The sequence below is a fragment of the Pollicipes pollicipes genome, unplaced genomic scaffold (assembly GCF_011947565.3).
Source record: "Pollicipes pollicipes isolate AB1234 unplaced genomic scaffold, Ppol_2.1 Scaffold_4740;HRSCAF=5597_pilon_pilon_pilon, whole genome shotgun sequence".
In the NCBI taxonomy this organism is placed as follows: Eukaryota; Metazoa; Arthropoda; class Thecostraca; order Pollicipedomorpha; family Pollicipedidae; genus Pollicipes; species Pollicipes pollicipes.
The window spans coordinates 38,211,038-38,234,669 of record NW_023596545.1 but is presented as its reverse complement, the minus strand read 5'-3'; the positions used below and the strand labels follow the sequence as shown (position 1 = coordinate 38,234,669).

Sequence of the window (23,632 nt, the reverse complement as noted above, 5' to 3'; positions counted from 1 at the left end):
CAGCCTCCGTGGGGCACGGCCGCAACTCTGGCGCCGACGACGGAAGCGGGGGGCGGTTTTAGCAGCGCTCACAGGCATGGACGCCGGACGCCAGGCTCCCAAACATGGGGACCTTCACTCAACTGTCAGAATGGGAAGATAATTGACTTTCACCTCAGCCCCGCCCCACCCCACGCAGATGCCGTACCCCTAGGAAGATGTTAAGGAAACGAGCCGTTGCTGTTAGAGCAGGAGTAAGCGAGCAACAGCAGCAAAGACAGGTTTATCGTGATCATCATCGCCATTCATTGCACCTGCTGTAGGACAAAATATAATGAAAGAATATGCAACCATAAACACCCACACCACACATCCAATATAAATGGATGCTTCACCAGTTCACACAGAGGTGTACTAGTTTTCTAGCTTCTGGGCCGGTTCTCGTCAGGAGCCATCGAGGTGACTCGTTCGCACCACACTGGGGCCGCACTGGAGCACCAGCATCAGAGCTCATGGAATAGGTTACCAGAAAACAGGGCTAGAATTGGAGGCTGTCAGCTGGAACTTGTCGAGAAAAGAAAACAACGCTTTCATCTTGGGCGTCCAATATAGACTAACAAAAATAGGTGGTGCCACGAGCATCACACGCATCTGTGCGACGATGGGCTATTTTTGGCTCCTTAGAATGTTTTTGTTGTGATTTGCCAAGGCTGCGAGTTCTTTTGTGCCTTGCAACACCACCGACTCACTTAAATGCAACTGCACCTAATTAAGTTAAATAGCATGCATTTCAAGGCTTATGACCAAAACTTATGACGAGATTGCTGCCGGTCGGGGTGTGACCTCTGTGACCTGTCACAGTGATCTGACTGCTGAGCGACTGCCGGTCGAGGTGTGACCTCGGCGTGACCTGTTGCAGTGATTGACCTGCTAGACGCGCGCCAGTACGCCTCGTTCCGGCGCTCGGGCCTCAACTTCCGGCATCTGATCCACGAGCCGGTGCTGCCCCCCTCCTAGGCGGCTGACGGCACCCGGCCGGCCTCTCACCGGACCACAGTGGCGGCACCACAGACGACGGTCGGACGCCCGGCCGGCTGGGACGGCACCGGCGTCCCGTCCCCCCGCATGGGCATTATCGCACACGTGTTCAAGGCTTGTTGGATAACCAATCTCGCACTGGAGGGAATACAGAGTGATCTAAACCCTTGGTTACGCGTACTGTGGAAAAATTCTCCACGCAAACCGAAGGCTGCAATGTCTGTCATTTTACCGCAAGAACATAATATTCACCTGCACACAGTTGCAGTCAGCATGGTAACGAGAAATCGATGCATCTCAAGATACAGCAAACTAAGGCATGCCAATCAATATATTTCTCAATAATCATTTCCAATGACAGGTGCGCTATGAATATGGTAGTTTTCAGTTATGTGCTGAAACTGTTCTCAAAACTGTTGCGCGTTGAATGTTTTCAATTAGCAACGCCAGCCGAAGCCAACTCCGCACGACGGAAAAGGTTTCACTCAGTAAAACAGTGCCACTCAACGTGACCTTGTGTCACAAGCACATGTGTCACCTTGTAAGTATTGTGATCCGGCTCACCCAGTTCCACTCGTGGGAAGGATGGAAATTAAGCCGTTCTTCTCTAACAGCAATGGTACTTTGAACTGGTGTCTTGACGCCCTAACACGACCTGGTCGCATTCACGCACTCACACGCACATAAGGCAGCTTCAGCGGCGGGATGAATAGAAAAGGCGTGCATCAAGTTTGGCAGGAGACCGCCGCACGCAAGGCCACGTCAACAGCCCTCCTGGTCCCATAGCGCTCTGGCCTCCCCGCGCCAGCCTGCGGCTCCAGACTGAACACCCACGACTCCGGCCTCCCCTGGATTGCGGACTCCGCCTCGGACGCCTCGGGTGAGTCCAGGTCCGGCTCGCAGGCGTCGGCGTCGGGCCATGTCGCAGCACGGCGCCGCAGCCGGGAGCGGGAGAGAGTGCGGCGGCGGCGGGGAGAGGCGGGGACCGGGCCGCCTACCAGCCAGGAGCCGTGTTCGCCAGTCGCCGCATCCGCCTGCAGAAAGCGAGACGAGATCAGTCCCAGCCGCTGACTGACGCCGCAGCTGGACACAGAGCGGCCCGCCAGAACACCCGCGCCGGGGCGTGCCGCACAGAACCCCAGACGGCCAGCTCGACGACGGGGGGAGCGCTTGGTAACATGACATGCGTCCACAGAGCATCCCCGCACACCCGTCCGATCGGCGCCCGCTGAGCGAATGCTGCCGCCCTGGCCCGCTCGCCTGGAGACCATGTCAAGACCGTGACAACCTGACACCTCTGTCCCGCCTCACCGACCTGGTGTTCCTGCCCAGGTCTCGTCTGACCTGAACTTCGCGGCCCCAACTGACCTGGCGGTTCTGTCCCGGCTCCCAGTGACCTGGCGTCCGTGGCCCCCACTGACCTGGTGTTCCTGTCCTGGTCGCGGATCTTCTTCTCCATCTCGGCGTCGGTGAGCGACTCGAGGAACGGCCCCCAGTTGTCGGCCTCCGGCTGTTGCCGGAACGGCCGCTCGATCGTCGTCAGACTGTGCTCGCTAAAGGCGAACTTCTGGTGCCAGCTGATCTGGCCGCGGATGCTGCAGTGGCGCAGACGCCGCACGGGCACGGGTGTCGGTTAGTGTCATTGTCAGAAGAGGGTCAGTTTAGGGCGCAATACCTCATACACCAACTGGCCGACCGCGAAGGCGGAGGTTAGCTGGAACCGGTCAAGTAAAACCTTATGTTTGAGAGCTAGATACCAAAACAAAAATATTTTACAGAACGCTACCACGCCAAACTTCACCCCAAGGAACGAAAAAAAGGCCATACTTTAATTATTTCCTTAGATGCATGCACAAGTCACGTGGGCTACCAACATAAAACAAAATGGTGGTAATATACCGTATCAACCAAGCCTCCAGTGCCCTCTAAGCTCTGTAAACCTCGTAGGTAAGCAAGAAAGAATATGTTCAAATCCCTTCAAGTTGTAAGCCTGACGAAGGCTACATTTCGATGAGCGAATTGGGCGGCTTTAAAAAACATGCATGCAAACTTAAGCAAAAACACGAGACAGAAATTCCCAGGGCTCAGCTTGAGCGAGCACACACAAAAAATCCACACAAGACATGCCCCATCTGAGACAGTGCAAACGAGTCACTGTACCACAGCGGCGCTACACACTCAGCGCGTCTCACCTGTACGCGATGGCCGTGACGAACTCGCCGCCCAGGCCGAGCTCGGCGCACAGCTTCTGCGCGAACGCCTCGGGACTGTTGCTCGGGTCAGACACATCCCACTCGAACCGGTCCACCAGCGAGATGTTGCCCACGTGGATGTTGAGCTGCGGCGGCGGACAGGGCGTCACGGGCTGCTCACGGGTGAGGTGGCGGGGACGGACCGCCCGGTGGCCACCCCTGCGCCCCTGGTCAAGAGATGGCCAGCCCTGCACCTCTGGTCAAGAAATGGCCAGCCCTGCACCCCTGGTCAAGAGATGGCCAGCCCTGCATCCCTGGTCAATAGACTCGTGTCAAGGAGATGGCCAGCCCTGCACCTCTGGTCAGAGAGATGGCCAGCCTGCACCTCTGGTCAAGAAATGGGCCAGCCCTGCACCCTGGTCAAGAGATGGCAGCCCTGCACCTCTGGTCAGGAGATGGCCAGCCCTGCATCCCTGGTCAAGAGATGGCCAGCCCTGCACCTCTGGTCAAGGAGATGGCCAGCCCTGCACCCTGGTCAAGAGATGGCCAGCCCTGCACCCCTGGTCAAGAGATGGCCAGCCCTGCACCCCTGGTCAAGAGATCTATGTCGTGCTTCACGACAAACAGTTCGCTGCATTGGTGCGCCAAGAGGTTCAGATCACTTCAAATACCACAAAGGAGGCAGACCACGTGCGAGAAAAACCTGAAGCGGACCATATGGACATCAGCATCCAAGGATCCTGTGCCTACATGCCTACATGCCGAAGTGCCTACATCGACAAAATGGCGGAATGATCGCATAAAACGTGTGATCTCTAGTTCCCACACAGCATACTCTGTGTCGGGTGATGCACCGCGGCACCTGCAGCGGCAAGTGTGTGACTTTCTCCGCCGCGGTATATGAGGAAAAGTCGTGCGCCACAACATCAACAGTGCAAAATCACGCGCACGAAATGGGCGCTGATCTGTTTCTTGTTGCAATAGGTCGAAGACGACACACGTGATTTTAACTGGCTGCTGAGGAGGACGGTCAAAATGAGGAATAATAAATGCGCTCTGGAACTTTAAAACATCCCCTTTAAAATGCGCCAGATTAATGATAACACGCTATTTATTAAGCTTGTGGCACGAGCGGATACACGGGAAAACGTGGCGGTGATGCCCGGTCACGCCCCACCACCCGGTCAAAACCACGCACACCGCGGAGAAGGCTACTTGTGAACAAGCCTTGACCACCGATCCGGCGGCGCGGACCGCCCCGGCGTCCACACCTCGCCTGACCTCTGGGGGCCGGGCGGCGGCGGAGCAGCGGCGGCGCAGGGACGCCCACCTTGATGATGACCCGCTGGTCGGTGGTGTCGTGGTAGCCGACGTCGGCCGGGCACGTGTCCAGCTGCTGGCGGATGCTCTGCGCCACAGCCGGCACGAACGACAGCGGGTTCAGGTCCAGGTCGTCGCACAGGACCTCGGCGAACTGCTCCGGTGTGATGAGCGTCTCTGCAGGCGCGCCGAGGCATGGAGACGGGACGGAGGACGGGCAGGGTGACGGGCAGGCACCGCACGGCAGATCAGTCGGTACGAGGACTCGCGACAACGCAGGAAACACAGACACACCGGCCGGGAGACAACCGAGACGCAACGAGATGAACGTATTTGCTATAACGGATAGTTTTTGCGAGGAAGACACCGAGACGTATGCTACCGGGATGTACAGCACACTTGCATTACGTATGACAGGTTGGAGATTGGATATCGACATCCCATGCGCGCTTCATCCCAAACTTTTGTGACTTTAACGCACACAGTATCTCGCAAACTGCAGCTGCTTCGTCTTTGTCCCTCGCCCACGCAACGGTAGACGGAGTCGCCGGCAGGCCGAGCTCGTACCGTTTTTGTTCCACGTGAACATGTCGCGCAGCTTCTGGCCGTCCACCTCCATGTCGAGTCGGATCGGCACCAGCTGCTCCTCCTGCATGGCGTTGTCGTGGAACGTCTCCGGATCCGTGTCGTCGAAACTGCTCGACGCGGACGACACGCGTGACCCGGTCATTCACGTATGGCTGTCGTCCGTGCTGGTATTCGTTTTACTGGCAAATGCCCCGCGCTAGAAGAGCACTGTAGTCCGGCGATTGAACATACCACTGGCATGACCTAATTCATATCCACGCATTCATACGCTGACAACAGTGTCTGTAATACCTCATCTGAGTGGGGGACCGAATTCTCCCATCATCACGGCAGGCCACAGTCCATCAACGCCAACCGGGAGTCGTGCACCGCCCCAGCGGCAGCGGCGTTCACTCACCACAGCGGGAAGGTGCGCACACGCTTGGTGACCACGCGGTTGCGGTTGATGGGGGTGGACTGCGGCACAGGGTCCATGTGTGAACTGTTGGGCAGAGTCGGCACGTGCACCGCGCTCTTCCTCGGCGGCTTGATCTCCCTGCGGCGGTCCGGCGCGGCCATCAGCGGCGGAGGCCGACACCGGCGCCGGTCAGAGGCGGCCGGGCGGTCAGAGGGTCCACCAGGTCACTGTCCGTCGGCTTTGAGGCCCGCCGCTACGCTGCTCGCGGCCACGCCCTCCGAGACGGCTTACACACTGCTGTCACAGATCTGGTGGCTTCTAGCTCCCAGATATCCCTGGATCGTCATACTCACAAACGACGTTTCGGGGATTAAGACGGGTCCAAAGGTAACCGGACCCTGCCCGGACAGTATACGGCAGCGCTGACGAATTCCAGATGAACTCTCTAGAGCCAGCGTTCAACACACACGAACCACACGCTGGACTAGCCGTCTGGAGGCGTGGCTGACTCACTTGGGCGTGGCCACAACCTCGCTGGGCAGTACGCTCTGCAGGCCAGAGGAGCGGTACTGGTCGTCTTTGCCCGATATGAGGTTCTCGATCTCAGCCGCTCGCAGCAGCGAGACGTTCGAAGCCAGGATGTGCTGGCTGAGCCCTGCATGGCCGGGTGGAAAGGAGGTGATGTCAGTAAATGCAAAGGCCCTTATCAGGACTCTCCCAAACAGATTCAGAGCCATATCAATGCTTTGTGAAGACGAAAAGTGAAGATACATGCAGATACACATTAAAGCATACCAGAAGACATTTGAAACAATGAAAAGTATTTGAGATCAATCCATCTCTTACCCATATCCATGAGCTTCTTGCGTTCTTCGACATTGATGAACTTTCGGAAGAGACCAGGGAACTTCTTGTATAGTGATCCTCGGAACAGCCGGAGGTAGTTGCCAACCTGAAAGCAATGAAGAAATACTGAGTGACATGATGTGAGCAAAATATATTTTTGCCATAATACTGTTGCAGTCAAGTGTAGCCATTGAAACTCAGCACCTATGATGCTTAAAGATGTTCTCTTAGAAAACATTGACACACTATTTACCTCTATATATAATTATCAAACAGAGAAGTTCAGTCCAGGAATGATGCCATGTTTTTTTCACATCAGATATTGTACAGTCCATAAGATCCTTCTTCAGGAATTAGTGCCATGTAGGTGCAACCAATGATCTAGAACAGCATGCTCAAACATTTTTATACCCTTTTTCTTTTATTTTGGATCCAATCATATTTTTCACAAAGCATGCAACAAAGTTAACATAAGCCATATATATTCTGCAGCCTTCTTTTGAACAGGGTCATATGAACAGCTCATGATAGGTCCAGTGCAGCATTCTACAAAGCAATTACATGCAAGCAACATAACCAACATCCCAAAAATGAACTTTTTATATTTTGTGTGCCTAAGTACTCCATGACACAGAAAATGCTGTCACTAGTATAATCCTGCTGGTCCTCTGGATCCCTACATGAGATCAGTGTGCAGCATCTTGCACTTGTGTATACTAAACTCAGGCCAGGTAAAACTGCTCTGCATTTTCAAATTATTTAGTTGTGAAATGTGTATTCTGAGTGGTTTAACCTGAAGCCACCTTTGTATTATTTCTCTTGAAACATTGGCTCTTGATGTGCCAAGATTCATGGTCAGTGTGCACCAAACTCAATGCTCGGCTTTATGATCCATGTATTCTTAAATTGCAGACCTGATGTTGTTGCCATGTCTGACATGTTCTGGATAGTGTGTGCTTGATGCATTTTGACTCATGGTCCTATTTGGTGACACTGCTGTTCTAGGATATTCAGAAACTGCATTTGTCACAGTACTTGCTGGCCAATTTGAAGTTGAGAAATACCTGGTTTGCATCCCCACACAATTTGTACCCTATGCTGTCAACACTAAAAAAATACTACATGAAAAAGATCTATATCACACACTCCACATGATCAGCATGATGCACATTAAAGGGGCACCATTTTAAGCCAGTTCCCTTGATTTAAAAAAAAAACAAACAGCAAACAAAGCATGAACATTGCTTTAAATCTCTAAACAAGTTGTCGCTGACAATTTTTTGTTCGATGACATTTTAGAACACACCGACTGCAGCCATGATCTGTAGGTATGTAAAATTACAGCTCTTGGAATGGGAATCAACCCTATTACTAGCCTACTCACCTCTGAGCCAATACAGTAAAATTCGCCACCTTCCTCCAGTTGGAAGCTAATGGGCTTGTCTCCATACGTTTTCATAGCCATTTTGTGGACTTTGCTGTGATTTTCAATATTTTGAGCTCTGCTTGAGGCCACGAACTGTGCTTACAGATTGACAAATAGTGTGAAACATCAAAATCGACCATGCATACATGTCCATAAATGTACCCCCACTAATGCGTTGTAGCGTTCCCTTCACGCTTGTTTACACAGTTAAAGCTTTACTTCATATTTGTAAAATATGCGCGATTTACGTCGACAAAGGGAGGATCGTTGTCTGTCGGGAACACTTATCTACTGCATAATGATGATACCGCAGCATGCCCTCTCTAATGTTTCGAGCCAGGGCCTGAAACTAGCATCAATGACGCAAAAGGGATAGGTATGGAACAATCAATTAATTTTTGTTTCCTTAGCACTGTATTCAAAATGTGTCAACTAGATCTCGAATGCGCACTGTCAACGGCAGCACGCAGTTCGTAACCGTTTGGCTTCCCACCTCAGCGGGTCGCACACGCATATCCCTGATCCTGTGCCATGCTTGCCTGGTGGACGGTATAATAAAGAAGAAAAAATGTTCAGTGAGCCTGGCACATGCTCCATTTCTATACAAACGGCATACAATCTATCCAAAATCCCAGTGAACAATCCAAAGCTTGCGTAATGCACTTTATGCTAATTCCATCACCTCGTGGAGCAGTTTTAGTGCTCGCCCGTTTCTGGATCACTGGCACAGCGCCAGACGTGGTTCTCTTCCATACACCGTTCCGTAACTTATTCATGGCCGCTAGATAGCCATCACGACGAAAACAACCAGAAGCCCCCCACTGGACCCCACTTCGTGCGGTGTTATTGCGTTCGCGTTGTATTGGCGTGTCACTGCTCGCTGCCGGAAGCGGAGCGGCACGAGCCACGCGTACCACGCAGCCACCAGCAAACACCGGCCAGCTAATATCTCGTCTTTATTGGCACGGTCGCCCAGCGGCTCGCAGCGTAAAGCCCGGCGAGATAGCCTAAATGCACCGAATATCGGCTCAGCTCCAAAACGGCCATACCAGCCGGCAGGCAGCATCAACCACTGCAACGCACGTCTCCGTGCCGAGCGCTGTTGCTCACCTTAGCACGTGCCTCCAGCTTCGCGGCGCTGCTGGAATTAGTGTCGTTAGCCCCTCAGGGAACGGAACAGCCTGTTGTAAGGACCGCCCGCTCGGCTGGCGTGCATGCCAGACCGGTTGGCCCAGAGTTTGAACGCAGTGCAGTTGCATCCGCACCCTACCCACTCCGTGACTTACAAGATAAGCCGAGGCCTCGATGCCATTTGGAGCTGGCTGGCAGTTGTACAGATATCGACATGTCCATGGTCCTCAGTCCCATCACAAGGCGAGGAGTGCCCATGCGGTACAAGCCAATGACCCCGATATTGTCTAACTAATCCGTTTTTCATCTACCCGAGTACTGATTCGCCTACTGAACACATGATGTCCACGTCCCTGTTGAGACGAGATCGATTGGCGCCGCTGTCTGGTCCGGGGCACCGTCATAGATAGCACCTGCCGCAGCACCCGGTATCACGAGTCAAGACTGAGCAATCTGGGAAGATACGGGAGGGATGCGACCATTTCGGGCCAACCACCTGACAGATTGACCTTCCCGACACAAGGCGTCCCGGCACGGTACGCAAGAGGGCTTCACACACCCCGAGGCATGCACCAGATAGCAGAGCAGATGAAGTCGACGGGGGTCGACATCAGCCGGACAGGAGGACCGCACGGCACGCCGTATCGAGCGGCAGGGCGCGGCGGCATTATGGCATCGGAAGGTGAACGTTGCGTATCGCGACGGTAAATCGGACGGGCTGACGGCACCGACGAGCAGCCAAAGGCGCCGCTCGGCGCTGGAGGCGGCCCGGACCTGGACCAATACGAGTCCACGGCTGGACCATTTGCGGACCGCAGCCGGACCAATACGGGTTGGCGGCCGGTAGCAGCCGGTCGGCCGTTACCGCCTGTTGGCGCGGCTCGGCGTGGAGGAGCCGATCGGCACGGGCGGCTCCTCGGCGCGGCCGTCACGCAGCGCGTGCAGCGCCGCCTCCAGCGGAGCTGCCGGCTGCGGCGCCGCATCCGACGGCAGCTCGGACGCCTCGAGGCGCGACTCGAGCCGCGTCGAATGCAGCATCGAGGCCGAGCCCGAGCCCAGGAGGCGCGCCAGCTGGCTGTTCTCGGCGACGGCCAGGTGGCGCGCCGACAGCGACGGCAGCGAGGCGAGCGTCGAATGGTAGCCGGTGTCCTGCGGCACCGAGTCCTCGGCCAGCGAGCTCGGCAGCTCGGCCGCAGCCACCGCCGACGCTCCTCCCACATCGTCGTCGTCGTCGTCGCTTGGGTCGGAGATGTCTGCGGAACGGGTGACCCCCGTGAAACGCTGAGGTGGACGGGTGTGGTGTAGGCCAAAAACACCCCAAGTCGGGCCCGTCAGAGCAACAGGAGCTCCAACATTCATTTAAAGCATGAATCCATCTCATGCATCAGGCTACATGGTGAAACCTGGACACGAGAGCTGTTATGCTCCAGTGTAGCACAATGTTTTCCTTTCCATATCTGGAAAGATCTCATTGCGGGAGGTCCCAGCCTCCGCCTACCTGCCGCGGGGCGACGCTCACCTGAGCTGGGGTACCGGATCTTGGCCAAACCCTGCGACTTGATGCTGCTCGTGCTGGGCGAGGCCATCATCGACTTGCAGATGGGGGAGACCGCGGGAGAGTCCACGTCAGGTCGGTGGGGGACGGAGGTGCGCGAGCGACCGGGAGACGGCGGCGACGTCGGCAGCAGATGACCCTGGGGTTCAGGACGGCACGCTCATCCTTCGCAGTTCCCAGGGTCAGACGGGCGATAAACACACACCCACGACTCCCGACGCCGTGGCCGACAGCCGACACATTCTCGAACACACACACGCATTGTACCGTGGAATGGCAGCACAACATGCATGCGGAAGGACAGCACTGGCCGCTACACCCAAACGACGCCCCGAATGACTGTCAGAGCTGCCCGACGGGGCGATTCGGTCACCTCTCGATGGCTGACATCAAGGCACGATGGAGCGCTACATACACGACAGGTGGAGCTGGCGACGGGAAGAGCGATCCATAAGAGCGGGGGACAGAGAACGCGCAGCGCTGCCAACCTTGTCCGGGGTGCCGGGGAAGTGGTAGACGCTGCCGTTCGGGTCCGCCATGGACACGTCGTTGCTGGTCGGCTCGTCACCGTTGGTATTGTGGAACAGCAGCTTCCTACGCAGCGTCGAGGTGCTCATCACCGAGTCGTCGTCGCGGCTCTGGCTCTGGTCCTGCGGCGGCGGACGGCGCTCAGGGGCTCCACGGCCTGTGATCAGCTGAACGGCGGCGGGCAGCAGCGGCTCGACTTCGCAGCCGACACAAGGGCGCACATCGCCACGGCACGACCGGGATAGAAAGTCACGAACCAGGCCAGACTAGCCGCTAACGTTCATCACAATAAACAACAGAAGCTATTGGTTGGTGTGTGATGTGGGAGAGGGGCACATGCGAATCGTGCATAGAAGGTGACGAAAGCGGGGGCGAAGCGCAGGTGGCGCAGCAGAAGCAGGAGTGAACACCATAGGCACATTATGAGGGGGCGGTGGCAAGAACCCCAGCGGAGCGGCATATACAGAGGAAACGACAGTGACTACAACGGGCTATGACGACAGTGACTACTCGAACGGGTTGCCTGGCGCGGCGGCGGCGGCGGCGGCGGCGCGGTGACGGGCCAATGCGTCACGCAGCGTCGGCGACTGGCCGTCCCAGGAGGACGCCGCCACCGCACCGGCCACCTCCGGCGCCGCCCGCCGCCACGAGTCGCAGGCAGGAAAGAACACCATGGCGCAAGATGAGGGCGTTGGCAAGTACCGCAGTGGGATGGCACATATAGAGAGGACAGTGACTACAGGGCGACGACAGTGTGAGGATGGAGCCTACCGCGGCGTCGTAGCAGAGGACGGAGAGAAGACCACACCTCAAAGGCAGGGGCAAGGGGCGGCGAGAAACACCGCAGCGGCGCGACACAGGCAGAGCTGAGAGCAGCGTCTGACGGATAACGACTGCGCGTGGAGGTGACCTACGGCAGCGGCGCAACAGAGGTAGGGCGCCAGCGCACGCTCCAGCTCGGCCGGCAGCTGCGCAGGCAGGGTGAGCGCCGTCTGCGTGCCGCAGTGGCGGACGGCCGGCGGCGCGCTGGCCGTCAGTGGGCTCTCCAGGCAGCTGGCCAACGCCACCGTCCGCGGCCCGCCGGCGCTCCACGGCGACGGCACGATCTTCTCCGAGCTGAAGAAGCTGCCGACAGCGCACAGAGAACGGCGTTCAAACGCCGCGGCAGCGACTCCGGCCGTGGCGTGCGTATTGAGCAAAGTCCGGCAGCACTTCACAAACAGCGTCATCTGCTTTGGGAGGGAACCGAGAGGAAGCACAATATCGGTGGCGAATATGGCGGCGGCAAACATCACGCAAACCACGTCTAGACATCACCTTTCATAATTTCAGAAACAACGCGTGGGAAGGTGGGTGGCTCGCGTTGAATGTCCGCACATAAAAAGTCGTCTAACGTTTAGGGCAGGAGACCACTAGCAGGCTAGAACCTGACAGCAACACGACGAGGAACGTCTGGCTACGACAGCTGAGGCAAGTCAGACTCCGTCAGACTGACCGATCAATGGCCGTCTGGACTTGCATCTCCTTGTGCGGGTCGTACTTCTGGCCGAGCAGCTGTTTGTGGTAGGGCGTGACGTCTATATGGGCCGGGTGCAGCTGCGCCATCTGCTCGATGGCCCAGCCCGGCTCCTGGGAGCGGTGCAGCACCGTCAGACGGTGAGCGGCCTCACTGGGGGACAGGGCGCCGCACGCCCCACCCGGCAGCATCGTCTCAGCACACGGCTGGGCCGGTGGAAGACAAACATGACGATCGCCCGCAGCTGACCTGTCCTACTGCCGCCTCGGTACCGGTACCAAGTTACTGGTACCACTGTGCTATGTACTGCGGTGTTGCACGCGCCACATGCCCATGCTGGACGCTGTGCAGTACACCGTCATCATTTCGACAGGCGACCCCATTACTGGCACGCACCTCCTTGTCGTTGGGGCTCTGCACATGCTGGAACAGAGACGGGCTGGAGGCGGGCAGCGAGAGTGACGTCATCATGTCGTCACACTCGAACGGGTTGTCGGGCGTGGCGGCGGCGGCGGCGGCGCGGTGACGGGCCAATGCGTCACGCAGCGCCGGCGACTGGCCGTCCCAGGAGGGCGCCCGCCGCCGCGCCGGCCACCTCCGGCGCCGCCCGCCGCCACGAGTCGCCGCCGCCGGCGCGCTTCGGCGTGTCCGGGTGGCGGAAGGGGGCACCGGCCGGCGCGGAGTCGGCCAACGGCTGGCTCATGTCTGGCGGAGGGACGGCCTGCACTGCTGACATGGCAGGAGCAAGTAGTGGCCATGGAGTAGATGGTGGGTGTAGAGTGAACATACCCACTGCTCTGATTCAGATAGCAGAGCTTCAGAATGAGAGCTGAACACCTCTGGTACTGTTCAGTAAACAAAAACTTATCAAAGGCAGGATGGAGATAACCACAGCACTAAACAAGCCACATGAGCTTCACTATTTGCATCACATCTGTGTGGAAGACATGTTATGCATGAAAGAATCAACCTCACACATCCAACATCATTTTTCAAATCACAGCATAATGTCTTTGTACTTCTTCCCATCTGTTTTCCTGACATGTTGTCTACTCAGGTAAATTTAAACACCATTCAATGACCTGTGCCATTTTCACCAATTCCAATCAAAGTTAATGCATAGTGCATGATTAGAGATGGTACAGGCCACATAAGACAACCTTTTAATTGCCTTTTTAATTAAATTGCAATGCCAAACAATGCACAGTTGTACCAGCATAAGGGCAAACATCAAGCTTTGAACATTTTGCTGAAACAAGCATATGGTATTATGCTTCACCAAGCAGTGAATAAGGTGAGCAGCAAATGGTGAGAACCTGGCATCAATCCACATTCCAGAATTTCTACAAACAAGTGCAGGCCATTCTCAGACCAAAATAAAGGACACATACTCATAGACATAGAAAAATTTAACCTCCAAGGAGCCTAAACCCAGTATTTAGAAATGAAAGCAACATAGACACTCAGCAATATGTGCATGGATTCTGATGTTGGTAGTTAGTGGTAGTGACCACAACTAACTGATAAAGGATCACCTCCTGGAATGAAATAAGGCTGTGCTGCACATACTTATTGCACAAGTTCTCATGACCTTGAAAATATCCAAGCTTCAGACCCTGATAATGCCTTAGGACAAAGTGACAGCATAATGGAAGCATGACCACATATTGCTCAATTTCCACCAAACCTGCACCACTTCCGAAGCTTGGAAAATTATGGCACAAAGAATGCAAGGAATCTTAATGAGTTGAGATAATATTCTAAGTCCCAATACTTACATGTTCTGACAATGACTGGGGTTCAGGGTGTGCCAATGTACACTACTTCACACTCAAATACTTTTTGTTATTTGGTGTTTGAAAAGGCTTGGTCACTCCAAAATTTATGTTTCAAATTGCTGTAATGAGCACAGGCATATCAAAATCAAAAGTAAGCGAAGGAGAGGTCGCCAATTAAGAACAGAAAACAAATGCAAAATCATGTCCATTCCTGTTAATCAATCAATGAAAGCTTATATCAACCAAAACATGAGCTTCAATTTGACAACATTGCACAGTGAGCTCAATCAGCTTCCACAAGTCTATTTATGTGTCAAAATGGTCCAGACTAAGATATACTGCTTGAATCATATACCTGGTGTACAAAGGCACAGATGCACAGGAATGCTGAGCGCAATGAGTGTAAGTCAGACAATTCACAGAGCTTGGGCATCCCAACACATCAAACAGAAATACCTTAGCAAGTAAAGTACAGCCTATTGCACGAACTAGCTTAAACGAAGCATCCTAGGACTGAAAATGACCTTTTTAAATTGCATCAATCGGCGGCTGGCCTTTAAATGCTCGCCGCATTCCGCTCGTCAGACGTCTATGGACTTTTAAACTACGCGCTACAAGCGCCGCAAACATAAGTGGCATCAGGAACTGTACTAAACTACTGCATAATGTTTCAATGTATTGCTAGGCCTGTGCTGTCCTGTTGTTTATTGGGGTTTTAGGGCGCAACGACTGCGTATGTTGTTTGGCGCACAGTCTCTTTGTCGCATTGTTTTTGTGGGAATGAACGTTTAACCGATTATACGCTTCATTTCTATCTACATTAATTCCGACACAACATGCTCGGAAGAAGGTAGAAAGGAAAGGGCTAAACGGCCGACCAAACTCATTGGCAGCCCCGTGCTCTGAGCCTATTGCACCTTTCGACATGAAATCTTCTTCATTCAATGCCGCTAAGTTGATAACCTATCATCTCCAGAATATGGTGACCTTGGGTGAGGCCAAAGACCACCACATATACAAAAAAGGGGGGAAACACGGTTGTAGACAACCCGATGCTCCGAGCCTATCGCACATGTCATCATAAAACCGTCCCCAATCGATGCGCCTAGCCGACATCCAATCCTTTCCAGAACACGGTGACCCTGGGTCAAGTCAAAAGTTACCAAAAATGGCCAAAACCAACAAAGTTGGCTGCAGACAACCCCATGCTCCGAGCCTAATGGCCCAAAATGTGTCGCACCAAAGTCCCAGTAAAGTGGTGAGTTACGTACGCAGAAGATGGACATTTATGATTATGTCAGCTCAATCGACTTCAACAAAGCAGATTAATGCTCGGACGGCTCTTGATTTGTCGTTACGTAGGAAAAAGCCAACACAAAGCGAGACTAATTTTAAATGCATTTAGTCCTTTTGACGATTAAACATTTTACCTTTTCTCCCACACCCTCCAAATATATTTTGCTAAGTCCTGACGAGATAATTTGTCGCGGCATGTTTTAAGAATGATCACCTGAAGCAATTATTTAAGCGGTAGGTTGTATGCTGCAAATTATCCTTTTAAGAAAGCTAACTTATCTTTTATACATAATACCTGATCGTTCTTTCTGTTATCCACGCTCCATAGAAACAGCCGCCAAACATACCTAAGGTATTGCTCACGGGGATTGGTGACAAGCTTTGTCAAACAGGCGCCGTTGACGAGTTCCAAGAAAACGTTGGCGACTATCGGACGTTACCGAGCACCACACGAACACGTGTCCTCCAGTGTGCGCGATGGCGCATTGGAGCGGCCAGGCAGCGCGCTAAAGCCAGTTTTCAGAGTTTTAGATGTTAGTTTCAATGTCAGTTGTGCACCCCTCCCCCATGCGAAATCCTGTGTAAGCTCGTACATGCTTTGGCACGGATAGGCGCCCTGTGATTGTCTTCGGTGGCGTGTTACTATTCAAATACACATAAATTAGCTGGAAAAAATTGTTTCAAATTCGGAAGGTATGCGCTAGTGGGTCTCAGTTGGAATGGGACAAACCTGCTCCACTTGGACAGACCAGTTGAAACCAACTGGCACTGTGCAGGGCAGCCGATTGGTGAACGTTCGAACGTTGCATTGGCACATCAGTTGGTACCATTTACTGGTGACCAATAAGTCTGTTCGGCCTGTGGCCAAACGGCTCGCTTGGTAGCATTTGCTTATGGTTTATTCATCGCAGGGTCAGCAAGTTTACTTGCCTTTCATACACAGGTGGCCGGTAGGGTTAGTTTCGATAGAGTTGACTCGATGTATTTTTTCCGTGCGACGCAGCAAGACGGTGCCATTTGCCCAGAAATGAGGCAGCATCCCTTTTAAACTTAGTGTCTGCTGCCCCTGCCCAACACTGGACTCGTTTCGTGTGGAGGAGGTCCGCACGAGTCTGCGTCGCGTGCGCAATCGAAGAGCTCATATAGTTACGACTGGCACGATCCACCAGTGGCTGTACTACGCCGAGGCAGGTGCGCGACATGGTCCAGCGACCAGACCATCGATCCATTGAGCGCGGCAGGAATTCAGCGTCGCACGTCACCTTGGTAACCCGGCCGCGACAGCGCCAGTATTCACCGGTCCGGGGCCGCGCTGTCGCGAGGTCCGTCAGTGTCTGGCGCGCCTGGACTGCCTGCGTCTTCGTGTGAGACCAGACGAGGACTGCAGGCCGCCCTCCTGTGAGTCCGGCCACGCACCGCTCTCGCGGCGAGCGTCCGTCCAGCCACGCTCCACTGACCGAGTCGTGCCGGACCGCCACGGACCTGCGGTCTGCGCGCTCCGCCCGACGACGGGAGCCAGCCAGGCCGCTGCTTGCGTGGGTGCGCCGCAGCCGCCGTCGCCTCCACGTCCGAGTCGGCAGCGACCGCTGCCGCCACGGACGCAGGCCGATGGTGCAGGGCGGCGTCGAGATGGGCGGCGAGCACCGGTCGGAGCCGGCCGCCGGCGAGCGCGGCCTGCTGAACGCCGCCGCGTGCAGCGTGGTGCCGCGCGCGCAGCGGCCGCCCAGCTACCTGCAGCAATACAACTGCCGGCCGCCGCCGCTGCTCTTGCCGCTGCTCACCGTCGTGCAGCTGGCGGTGTTTGTGTACGACGGTGTGCGTCTGGGCTCCATCACCAGCAGCGGTCCGGTGGACCCGCACTCGCCGCTCATCTACAGCCCGTACCGCCGCCGCGAGGTCTGGCGTCTGCTCTCCTACATGCTGGTGCACGTCGGCTGGGTGCACCTGACCACCAACATGGTGGTGCAGCTGCTGGTCGGCCTGCCGCTCGAGCTGGTACACAAGTGGTGGCGCGTGGGCGTGGTGTACCTGTGCGGCGTGCTGCTCGGCTCGCTGGCCACGTCCGTGCTGGACCCGCGCGTCTACCTGGCCGGCGCGTCTGGAGGTGTGTACGCTCTGCTGGCCGCCCACCTGGCCGACCTCGTGCTGAACTGGGCTCAGATGGAGCTGGCGCTGGTGCGACTCGGCCTCCTGCTGTTGCTCGCCTCCACCGACATCGGCGTCGCCATCTACAACCGGTACGCCACCGGTCCCGACCAGAAGGTGGCGTATACGGCGCACCTGGCTGGCGCCGTCGCCGGCCTGCTTATCGGCCACGTGGCGCTGCGCAACCTGCGCCTGCTGCGCTGGGAGCGCGTGCTCTGGTGGATCTCGCTCGTCACCTTCCTGCTGCTGGTGCTCATCATGGCCGTGTTCAACGCCGCCGCGCCCGATGGCTACTACCCGGAGCAGGAAGTTTGAGCCGCCTGGACGCCAGGTCAACGGCACCGTCCGGTCAACGACACCGTCAGGTCAACGACACCGTCAGGTCAACGACACCGTCAGGTCAACGACATCGTCAGATCATGAGGAGGCACGGAGGAAAGAGGACTCGCACACCGTCAAGCCGGATCACTTAGCCTTAGACTCTGTGACTCCCGTGTCTGAGCGTGACACTAGTGCAGCGTCGATCTCCTCCCTGAGAGACAACACGCCTCCAGCGAAAGCACCGCCTGGGCCTCACGCCGCTTCGCCGGCGGGCAACATCGCGTCCTTTCGACACAGCAGCGCCATGTGTGAAGCAAACACCGGTCCGTGCGCGGTAACGTCTCCGACTACAAGGAAACATGCTGATGCAAGACACCAGCCCACGTATTCTGTGAAAGAAAGCGGCCGTATTCACCGCGAGGGTAGCTCCTCAACGCGTCAGCCGCCCGGTCCATGCCAAACGCTGGCCGCTGGACGAAGCATCAGTTCTCCGGATTGTGACTTCAGTTTGGACCCAGCTCGAGCTTGTGCAGCCACCGCGCCGACATGTCTGGACACTGCAAGACATCATTACAATATAATTTGCTATAAGGGAACGATGTATCAGCATAATATCGCGCAATCACGAACCATAGCATGTGTGATGCTTATTGCTGTATCGCTGGCAAAATGTCTGAGGACGAGCAAGTGCCTAAGTGGGATCCGTACGAGACAGTAAAGCACTGCAACGGCAGACAGAATTGGTGCGATCCTTAACCGAAATTATTATACGATTTAAAATGCAGGGTTAGCTGGCTCCTTCACAGGCATATTAGTGGTTTGTCATCATATAGCAGACACGCGTTTGTCTGTTGCTATATACTGCAAAGCAGATCATGGATAAGTACACGGCAAATAATGAACTGGAACAATCACAACTCGTCGATTTTCTGAGCGGCAGATGATCCAAGCCCCAGACACGAATGCGGCAGAAGCGCCCTGGTGCTCTCAGCAAACACCAGCTGTTGTTATGTCATGCGTGCGCACCTGAATGTTGGCCTGTTCTTTGTGTTACAGTTGTCTGGTGCTGCGACACAAATAAAATATATCTGGTTTTTGTGATTTTTCTAGCATTCGTTTTACAACACCTAAAGGCACACACACGCAAACACACACACAAACACACACACACACACACACACACACACACACACACACACACACACACACACACACACACACACACACACACACACACATACACACACACACACACACACACACACACACACACACACACACATGTATATATATATATATATATATATATATATATATATATATATATACACACACAATATCGTGGGTAAGCCGCGTGCGATCTTTATCTATCGTCTCCCGCATTTGGTGCACATTAGAGATGCACCTAGGAAGGTCCGTTCGGAATAACAGTTCGCAGTCTCCTGATTCCGTTTTGCAATCAATCCCGACATGGGGGGGGGGGAATTTCTGATCCGGTGTTCCCAACATTGAAATAGCTATGCAATTATCCATCACATGTATATGAAGAACGGTCAGCCGATTCTTTGGGGACGCAAATCGAAACAGTTGAAATCCGGGAGGTCAGATTTTTGGGGCAAGTTAGGCTAACTGTTGGCCCAGCCCCGCGAGCGATTATAGAAAGTCATACCCTTGCACGTAACCTTAATCATATGGAAACTATTATTTGAAAATAGTGATTGAGACCTAGAACGGCTTAGTGAGCCCTGAACTTCTGGCGAACAAGGCACTACCTTTGCTAAGCTCATAGCACATACCAAGGCGATATGCACGACACAAATTTAAGTTGCTCTGCGTGTAACGTGCATAAGTGGTGGTACGCGTTGGATAGGTGTTCATGAGTCCGAACTCGAACGCCGGAAGTAGGCGCTTGGCAGTGCCAACACGGGCTGGCAGAGCTGGACAGGACGCCAAAATATAACTGCTGGTCAGATGGGATTGTGAGATGTTAGTTATCCAAAAGTGCACTCATGGGCAAAACGGCACGTACAAACAACTTCAAGGACCTCCTATTTCAAATGTTGTTCTTAAAATTACCGGATTGTTTAGCGTTCCTGATGGCATGACACCGTACATCACGCGGTAGCTATACGAGGACTTAGGGTTTCCGGTATGACTTTAGACGGTTTGGACTGACTTAATGGCTAGCTCGTCTTATTTGAAACAAGTGTGGCTTTGATGCAGACAAGTCATTAAAATGTATGGCAAAACGATTTTATTGTAATCCCGGTGTTGATAAAAACACCGGGTTTGACGTCCCTAACGTACGTAGGAGCTCCAACCACCAGTTGGCTCAAGCCAGAGTAAAACGCATTCATGCATGACGGCTTCATTACCAATGGCATGCACGCAATCTCAAGGAGAGCACAAGGACGGGGAGAAGGCCATGTCTACAGAAGAACCTCGAAACAGGATGATATTCCTCACAGTGTTTATATTTCTCCAGCACAAGGCAGGTTCTGGAGAGATGTAACCAGAAGCTCTTTAAATTGCCAGGATCTCGCTAGAGAGCTTCCAAATTTCTGCCGGACGAAAGCGCCTACTAATTACACGAGCCGATGATGGGCCGCGAGACTAATGCTTTGACTTGTGTGGGAATTGCAATAATTTTTTGCCTCCCGCCGTGCTGGAAACCCCGTACTTGCGAAACCCTCTGCTCAATCGGGACCAAAATTCCCTCTGTTTTGTTAACAATCGTTGCACAGCTCAGGCGATGTGTACACGGATAAGTAATTATCGTCACCTTATTCCAATGAAATAGTTGTGGCCAAAACTATCATAAACTACATGCATTTACTTCTGCCAATTTCAAAGCATAGCGTATGATGATTTATCGCACAGCTTCACATTGCAGCAATCGTAAATAGTGGCGGATGTATGCGGGCAGGGAGGGAAGAACCCCGTGCCGGAACCCGGGCCAGGCATTCTCAGCACCAGCTCGACATACTCTGTTGGCCACACGACGTTCCTAACACGCGGTCCAACGTGAAGCGGCCGAGGCTCAGGGACAGCTGTCACGTGACAGAGGGAATCCGGTGCCAGCTTCCCTTGGATCGGCAGGACAGGGAGCAGCATGATAGCATCCAGTGCATGACGGAAGTGCTCCACCCCAGCATCCCCGGCAATCTCGTCACCGCTGGAACTGCTGGTCGGCTTGTTTGATGAGGGAACTTGAGGCCTTGCTGGTGACGACTACATCCGCCGGTTTGAAACCGATTATAAAGGAGAGGAGCGGAAGAGGAACTGTGACAGCATGATACGTACATACATGATTAGGAGCGGCGCCGACACGCCGCAGCGAGTCACGGTGCTGCTCAGCATATCTTGACTAAAACGGCCGTGTCATGTTGCAGTCAAGTGAGACCAAACCACCGGCTGGGAACGGGGCCAGCCACTGAATGGCATGCAAAGTGTCAGTAAAGATGAGGGCAGCACCGTTTCCATTGATCCCCGAATCTCCGTGAAAGCTTTTTCGGGAAGCCAGGGGAAGACACGTGCGTCGACAGAGATCGTAAGACACAGTGGTTGTAAGTCCGCTGGGAAGCTTTCGGACCAATAAGGAACCATGTTATGGACAAGAAATCCTTGCACATCTGACAGCGGCAGCGGTGGCGACAGTACATGTACCGTCCGTCCGTTCCCCAAGCGCCAGTAACTTTTGTTGTTGTTGCGTTATAAGTTTTATTTCATTATAACACGCTATTTTAACGCACTTAGTAATACAGAATGTCCTCGCACTGATACAAAGGCCCCGCTCACGGAACCAACATTCCGCACCCACAGCTGTTGCACTTTGGCCCAGCCCCGCTGCAGCCCCGTCACATATCGCAGCCATTTCGCCGCATTTTGTCTGCTGTTCTTCATGTCGGCGCCATAATAGGGTGGCCTAGACAACAAAGTCGGACCTTGTTAAAGTTTCTACCACTCAAAAAAGGCCGTGACTCAGAATGCGCCCAGGACTTTATATACAGTCCTACACAGAATGTGTGGAATTGCGTGGTAAATAAACTAAACCAAGATTGAGAGAATGCCTGCCGGTGGAGCATTATCACCAATGGATCTGATGGCGGAGGATTCATGTGATTACGCTCCTGATGGTGCTCAGAGTGGGTGCTGTTATTATCGTGCGGCTGATTTGATTTTACTGATTTGAGTTGAAAATGAGCTCAGACTCGGTAAAAACAGCGGCCCTTCGGACATCTCCCCGGGGAGGACCGGTTACGAGCGACAAGGCACACCTTAGGCCTCTGGTGTCGTTCATTGCATTGGCTCGGGTGTTTGGTGTTGATTTGGCATCGGCATGACCTTTGGCATCGCATGTTTAGGTCTTGCAAAAAAGAAGAGATTCGCAATGAGACCTTAAAACTCTCCACACCTTACGAAGTATGGCAACGGAATGCTTATTACATCATCTTTTTGCAACCGAACAAATGACAACAGCAGTTCTAGCGCGCAACACCCATCACTTTTAATGATTCAACTGTCGAACCCTGAACGAAGTGCACGGCATGCAGCGATAGCAGATGAACAGCATTACTGTTGTGCAATACCACTGGCTTGAGAGGCTCCGTGATTCGATTGCACTATAACCACATTCCATATCTAAATGCGATTTGTGACTGAATCATATTTTTTACATTTGCGTGAACCACTTTCCAATGTTTTGCAACTAACGGACCGCATCTATTTAATATCTGATTTAATGCCTCCCGGTCTGCATGCCACGTATGTTGTACATGCAGACAATCGATCTGTTTTTGTGCACTGTACGATCCATTTTGAATCTTTTGAGATCGTTTTCACGACCGCGTTTCGTGTTCGAATTGCTCGATCCAACTCATGATCATTCTCCTCTTGATTGCTCCTGAATTATTGAATAATTCAGCAATCTTCAGCCCATTACACCCAATCAGGATTTTCTCCGTTGATGCTTGACATCTTTTGTGTATGATATAGCGCATCTAGCTCGTTGCGTCTTACTTGGCACCAGTGAGCTGCGATTGATAACGGTACATTGCAAGCAGTGCAAGAAGTGATTAAGTATAGCGAGCATTACCAGACACCAGAGGTGCTGCCAGACAACGCCTTCCATTATTATCAATCATCATAAACAGCCAGACAACGTACCAAGCCGCCGAAACAGCGTCATTAATTCGATGATAAACGCGCCCTTTTCGTTGTTAAAGTACCGTTTAAGACCCGAAATTACCATGCACGCGCGACGAACAGCTATTGTACCAACCGTGTACAAAAACCACGAAATGAAATCATCAAAAGTCCTAACAAACATTTGAAAAAGGAAGAGCACTCTGAATATCATACGCACAACGGTGGAGCTCCGGCGACATACTTCCCGGGCTTACCCCACGCCGGTAGGGACCAGAAATTGTGTCCGTTTGTGATAAAGTCGGTTTGATATCACTGCATCCTGCTGAAACCTCCGTCATTCCTTATCTGTCTCTATTCTATTGATGTATTTGGATCTACCAAAGACGTTTCTCATGAACATGTCCGTTTCCCCATTTTGGTATACGGCA

The 23,632-nt window shown here is 53.6% G+C and overlaps 3 protein-coding genes across 3 annotated transcripts; 1 reads left to right on the top strand and 2 right to left on the bottom strand.

Moving 5' to 3' along the window:
* Positions 1–1,339: 1,339 nt before the first annotated feature.
* LOC119099345 (SWI/SNF-related matrix-associated actin-dependent regulator of chromatin subfamily B member 1) lies at positions 1,340–7,984 on the bottom strand. Its single transcript, XM_037222474.1, has 9 exons — positions 7,745–7,984; positions 6,361–6,466; positions 6,028–6,169; positions 5,515–5,652; positions 5,097–5,224; positions 4,540–4,706; positions 3,210–3,355; positions 2,439–2,612; positions 1,340–2,051 (listed from the first exon to the last, which is right to left on the bottom strand). Exons 1-9 carry the CDS (start codon positions 7,823–7,825, stop codon positions 2,012–2,014), a joined length of 1,122 nt encoding a protein of 373 aa, XP_037078369.1. The 5' UTR covers positions 7,826–7,984; the 3' UTR covers positions 1,340–2,011.
* Positions 7,985–9,317: 1,333 nt separating this feature from the next.
* LOC119098330 (protein aurora borealis) lies at positions 9,318–13,033 on the bottom strand. Its single transcript, XM_037221252.1, has 7 exons — positions 12,913–13,033; positions 12,496–12,629; positions 11,915–12,125; positions 10,961–11,122; positions 10,437–10,611; positions 9,906–10,170; positions 9,318–9,330 (listed from the first exon to the last, which is right to left on the bottom strand). The coding sequence occupies exons 1-7, from the start codon at positions 12,985–12,987 to the stop codon at positions 9,318–9,320; spliced, it is 1,035 nt and encodes a 344-aa protein (XP_037077147.1). The 5' UTR covers positions 12,988–13,033.
* A 2,480-nt stretch (positions 13,034–15,513) lies between these two features.
* Positions 15,514–19,141, top strand: LOC119098329 (protein rhomboid-like). Its single transcript, XM_037221251.1, has 2 exons — positions 15,514–15,552; positions 17,307–19,141. The coding sequence occupies exons 1-2, from the start codon at positions 15,514–15,516 to the stop codon at positions 18,048–18,050; spliced, it is 783 nt and encodes a 260-aa protein (XP_037077146.1). The 3' UTR covers positions 18,051–19,141.
* Positions 19,142–23,632: the final 4,491 nt, after the last annotated feature.

What these genes read in the sequence shown, in the direction of transcription:
- LOC119098329 (XM_037221251.1), top strand. Translation starts at nt 15,514, where the DNA reads ATGGCCCAAAATGTGTCGCACCAAAGTCCCAGTAAAGTG. An exon ending in ACCAAAGTCCCAGTAAAGTG is followed by an intron (nt 15,553 to 17,306) that starts GTGAGTTACGTA and finishes CCGCGCGCGCAG; the next exon opens with CGGCCGCCCAGCTACCTGCA.
- LOC119098330 (XM_037221252.1), bottom strand. Translation starts at nt 12,987, where the DNA reads ATGATGACGTCACTCTCGCTGCCCGCCTCCAGCCCGTCTCTGTTCCAG. An exon ending in GTCCAGACGGCCATTGATCG is followed by an intron (nt 12,126 to 12,495) that starts GTCAGTCTGACG and finishes CGCTGTCGGCAG; the next exon opens with CTTCTTCAGCTCGGAGAAGA. An exon ending in TCCCCGGCACCCCGGACAAG is followed by an intron (nt 10,612 to 10,960) that starts GTTGGCAGCGCT and finishes CCTGAACCCCAG; the next exon opens with GGTCATCTGCTGCCGACGTC.
- LOC119099345 (XM_037222474.1), bottom strand. Translation starts at nt 7,825, where the DNA reads ATGGCTATGAAAACGTATGGAGACAAGCCCATTAGCTTCCAACTGGAG. An exon ending in TTTACTGTATTGGCTCAGAG is followed by an intron (nt 6,467 to 7,744) that starts GTGAGTAGGCTA and finishes CATTGCTTTCAG; the next exon opens with GTTGGCAACTACCTCCGGCT. An exon ending in GAGGTTGTGGCCACGCCCAA is followed by an intron (nt 5,653 to 6,027) that starts GTGAGTCAGCCA and finishes GGACCGCCGCAG; the next exon opens with GGAGATCAAGCCGCCGAGGA.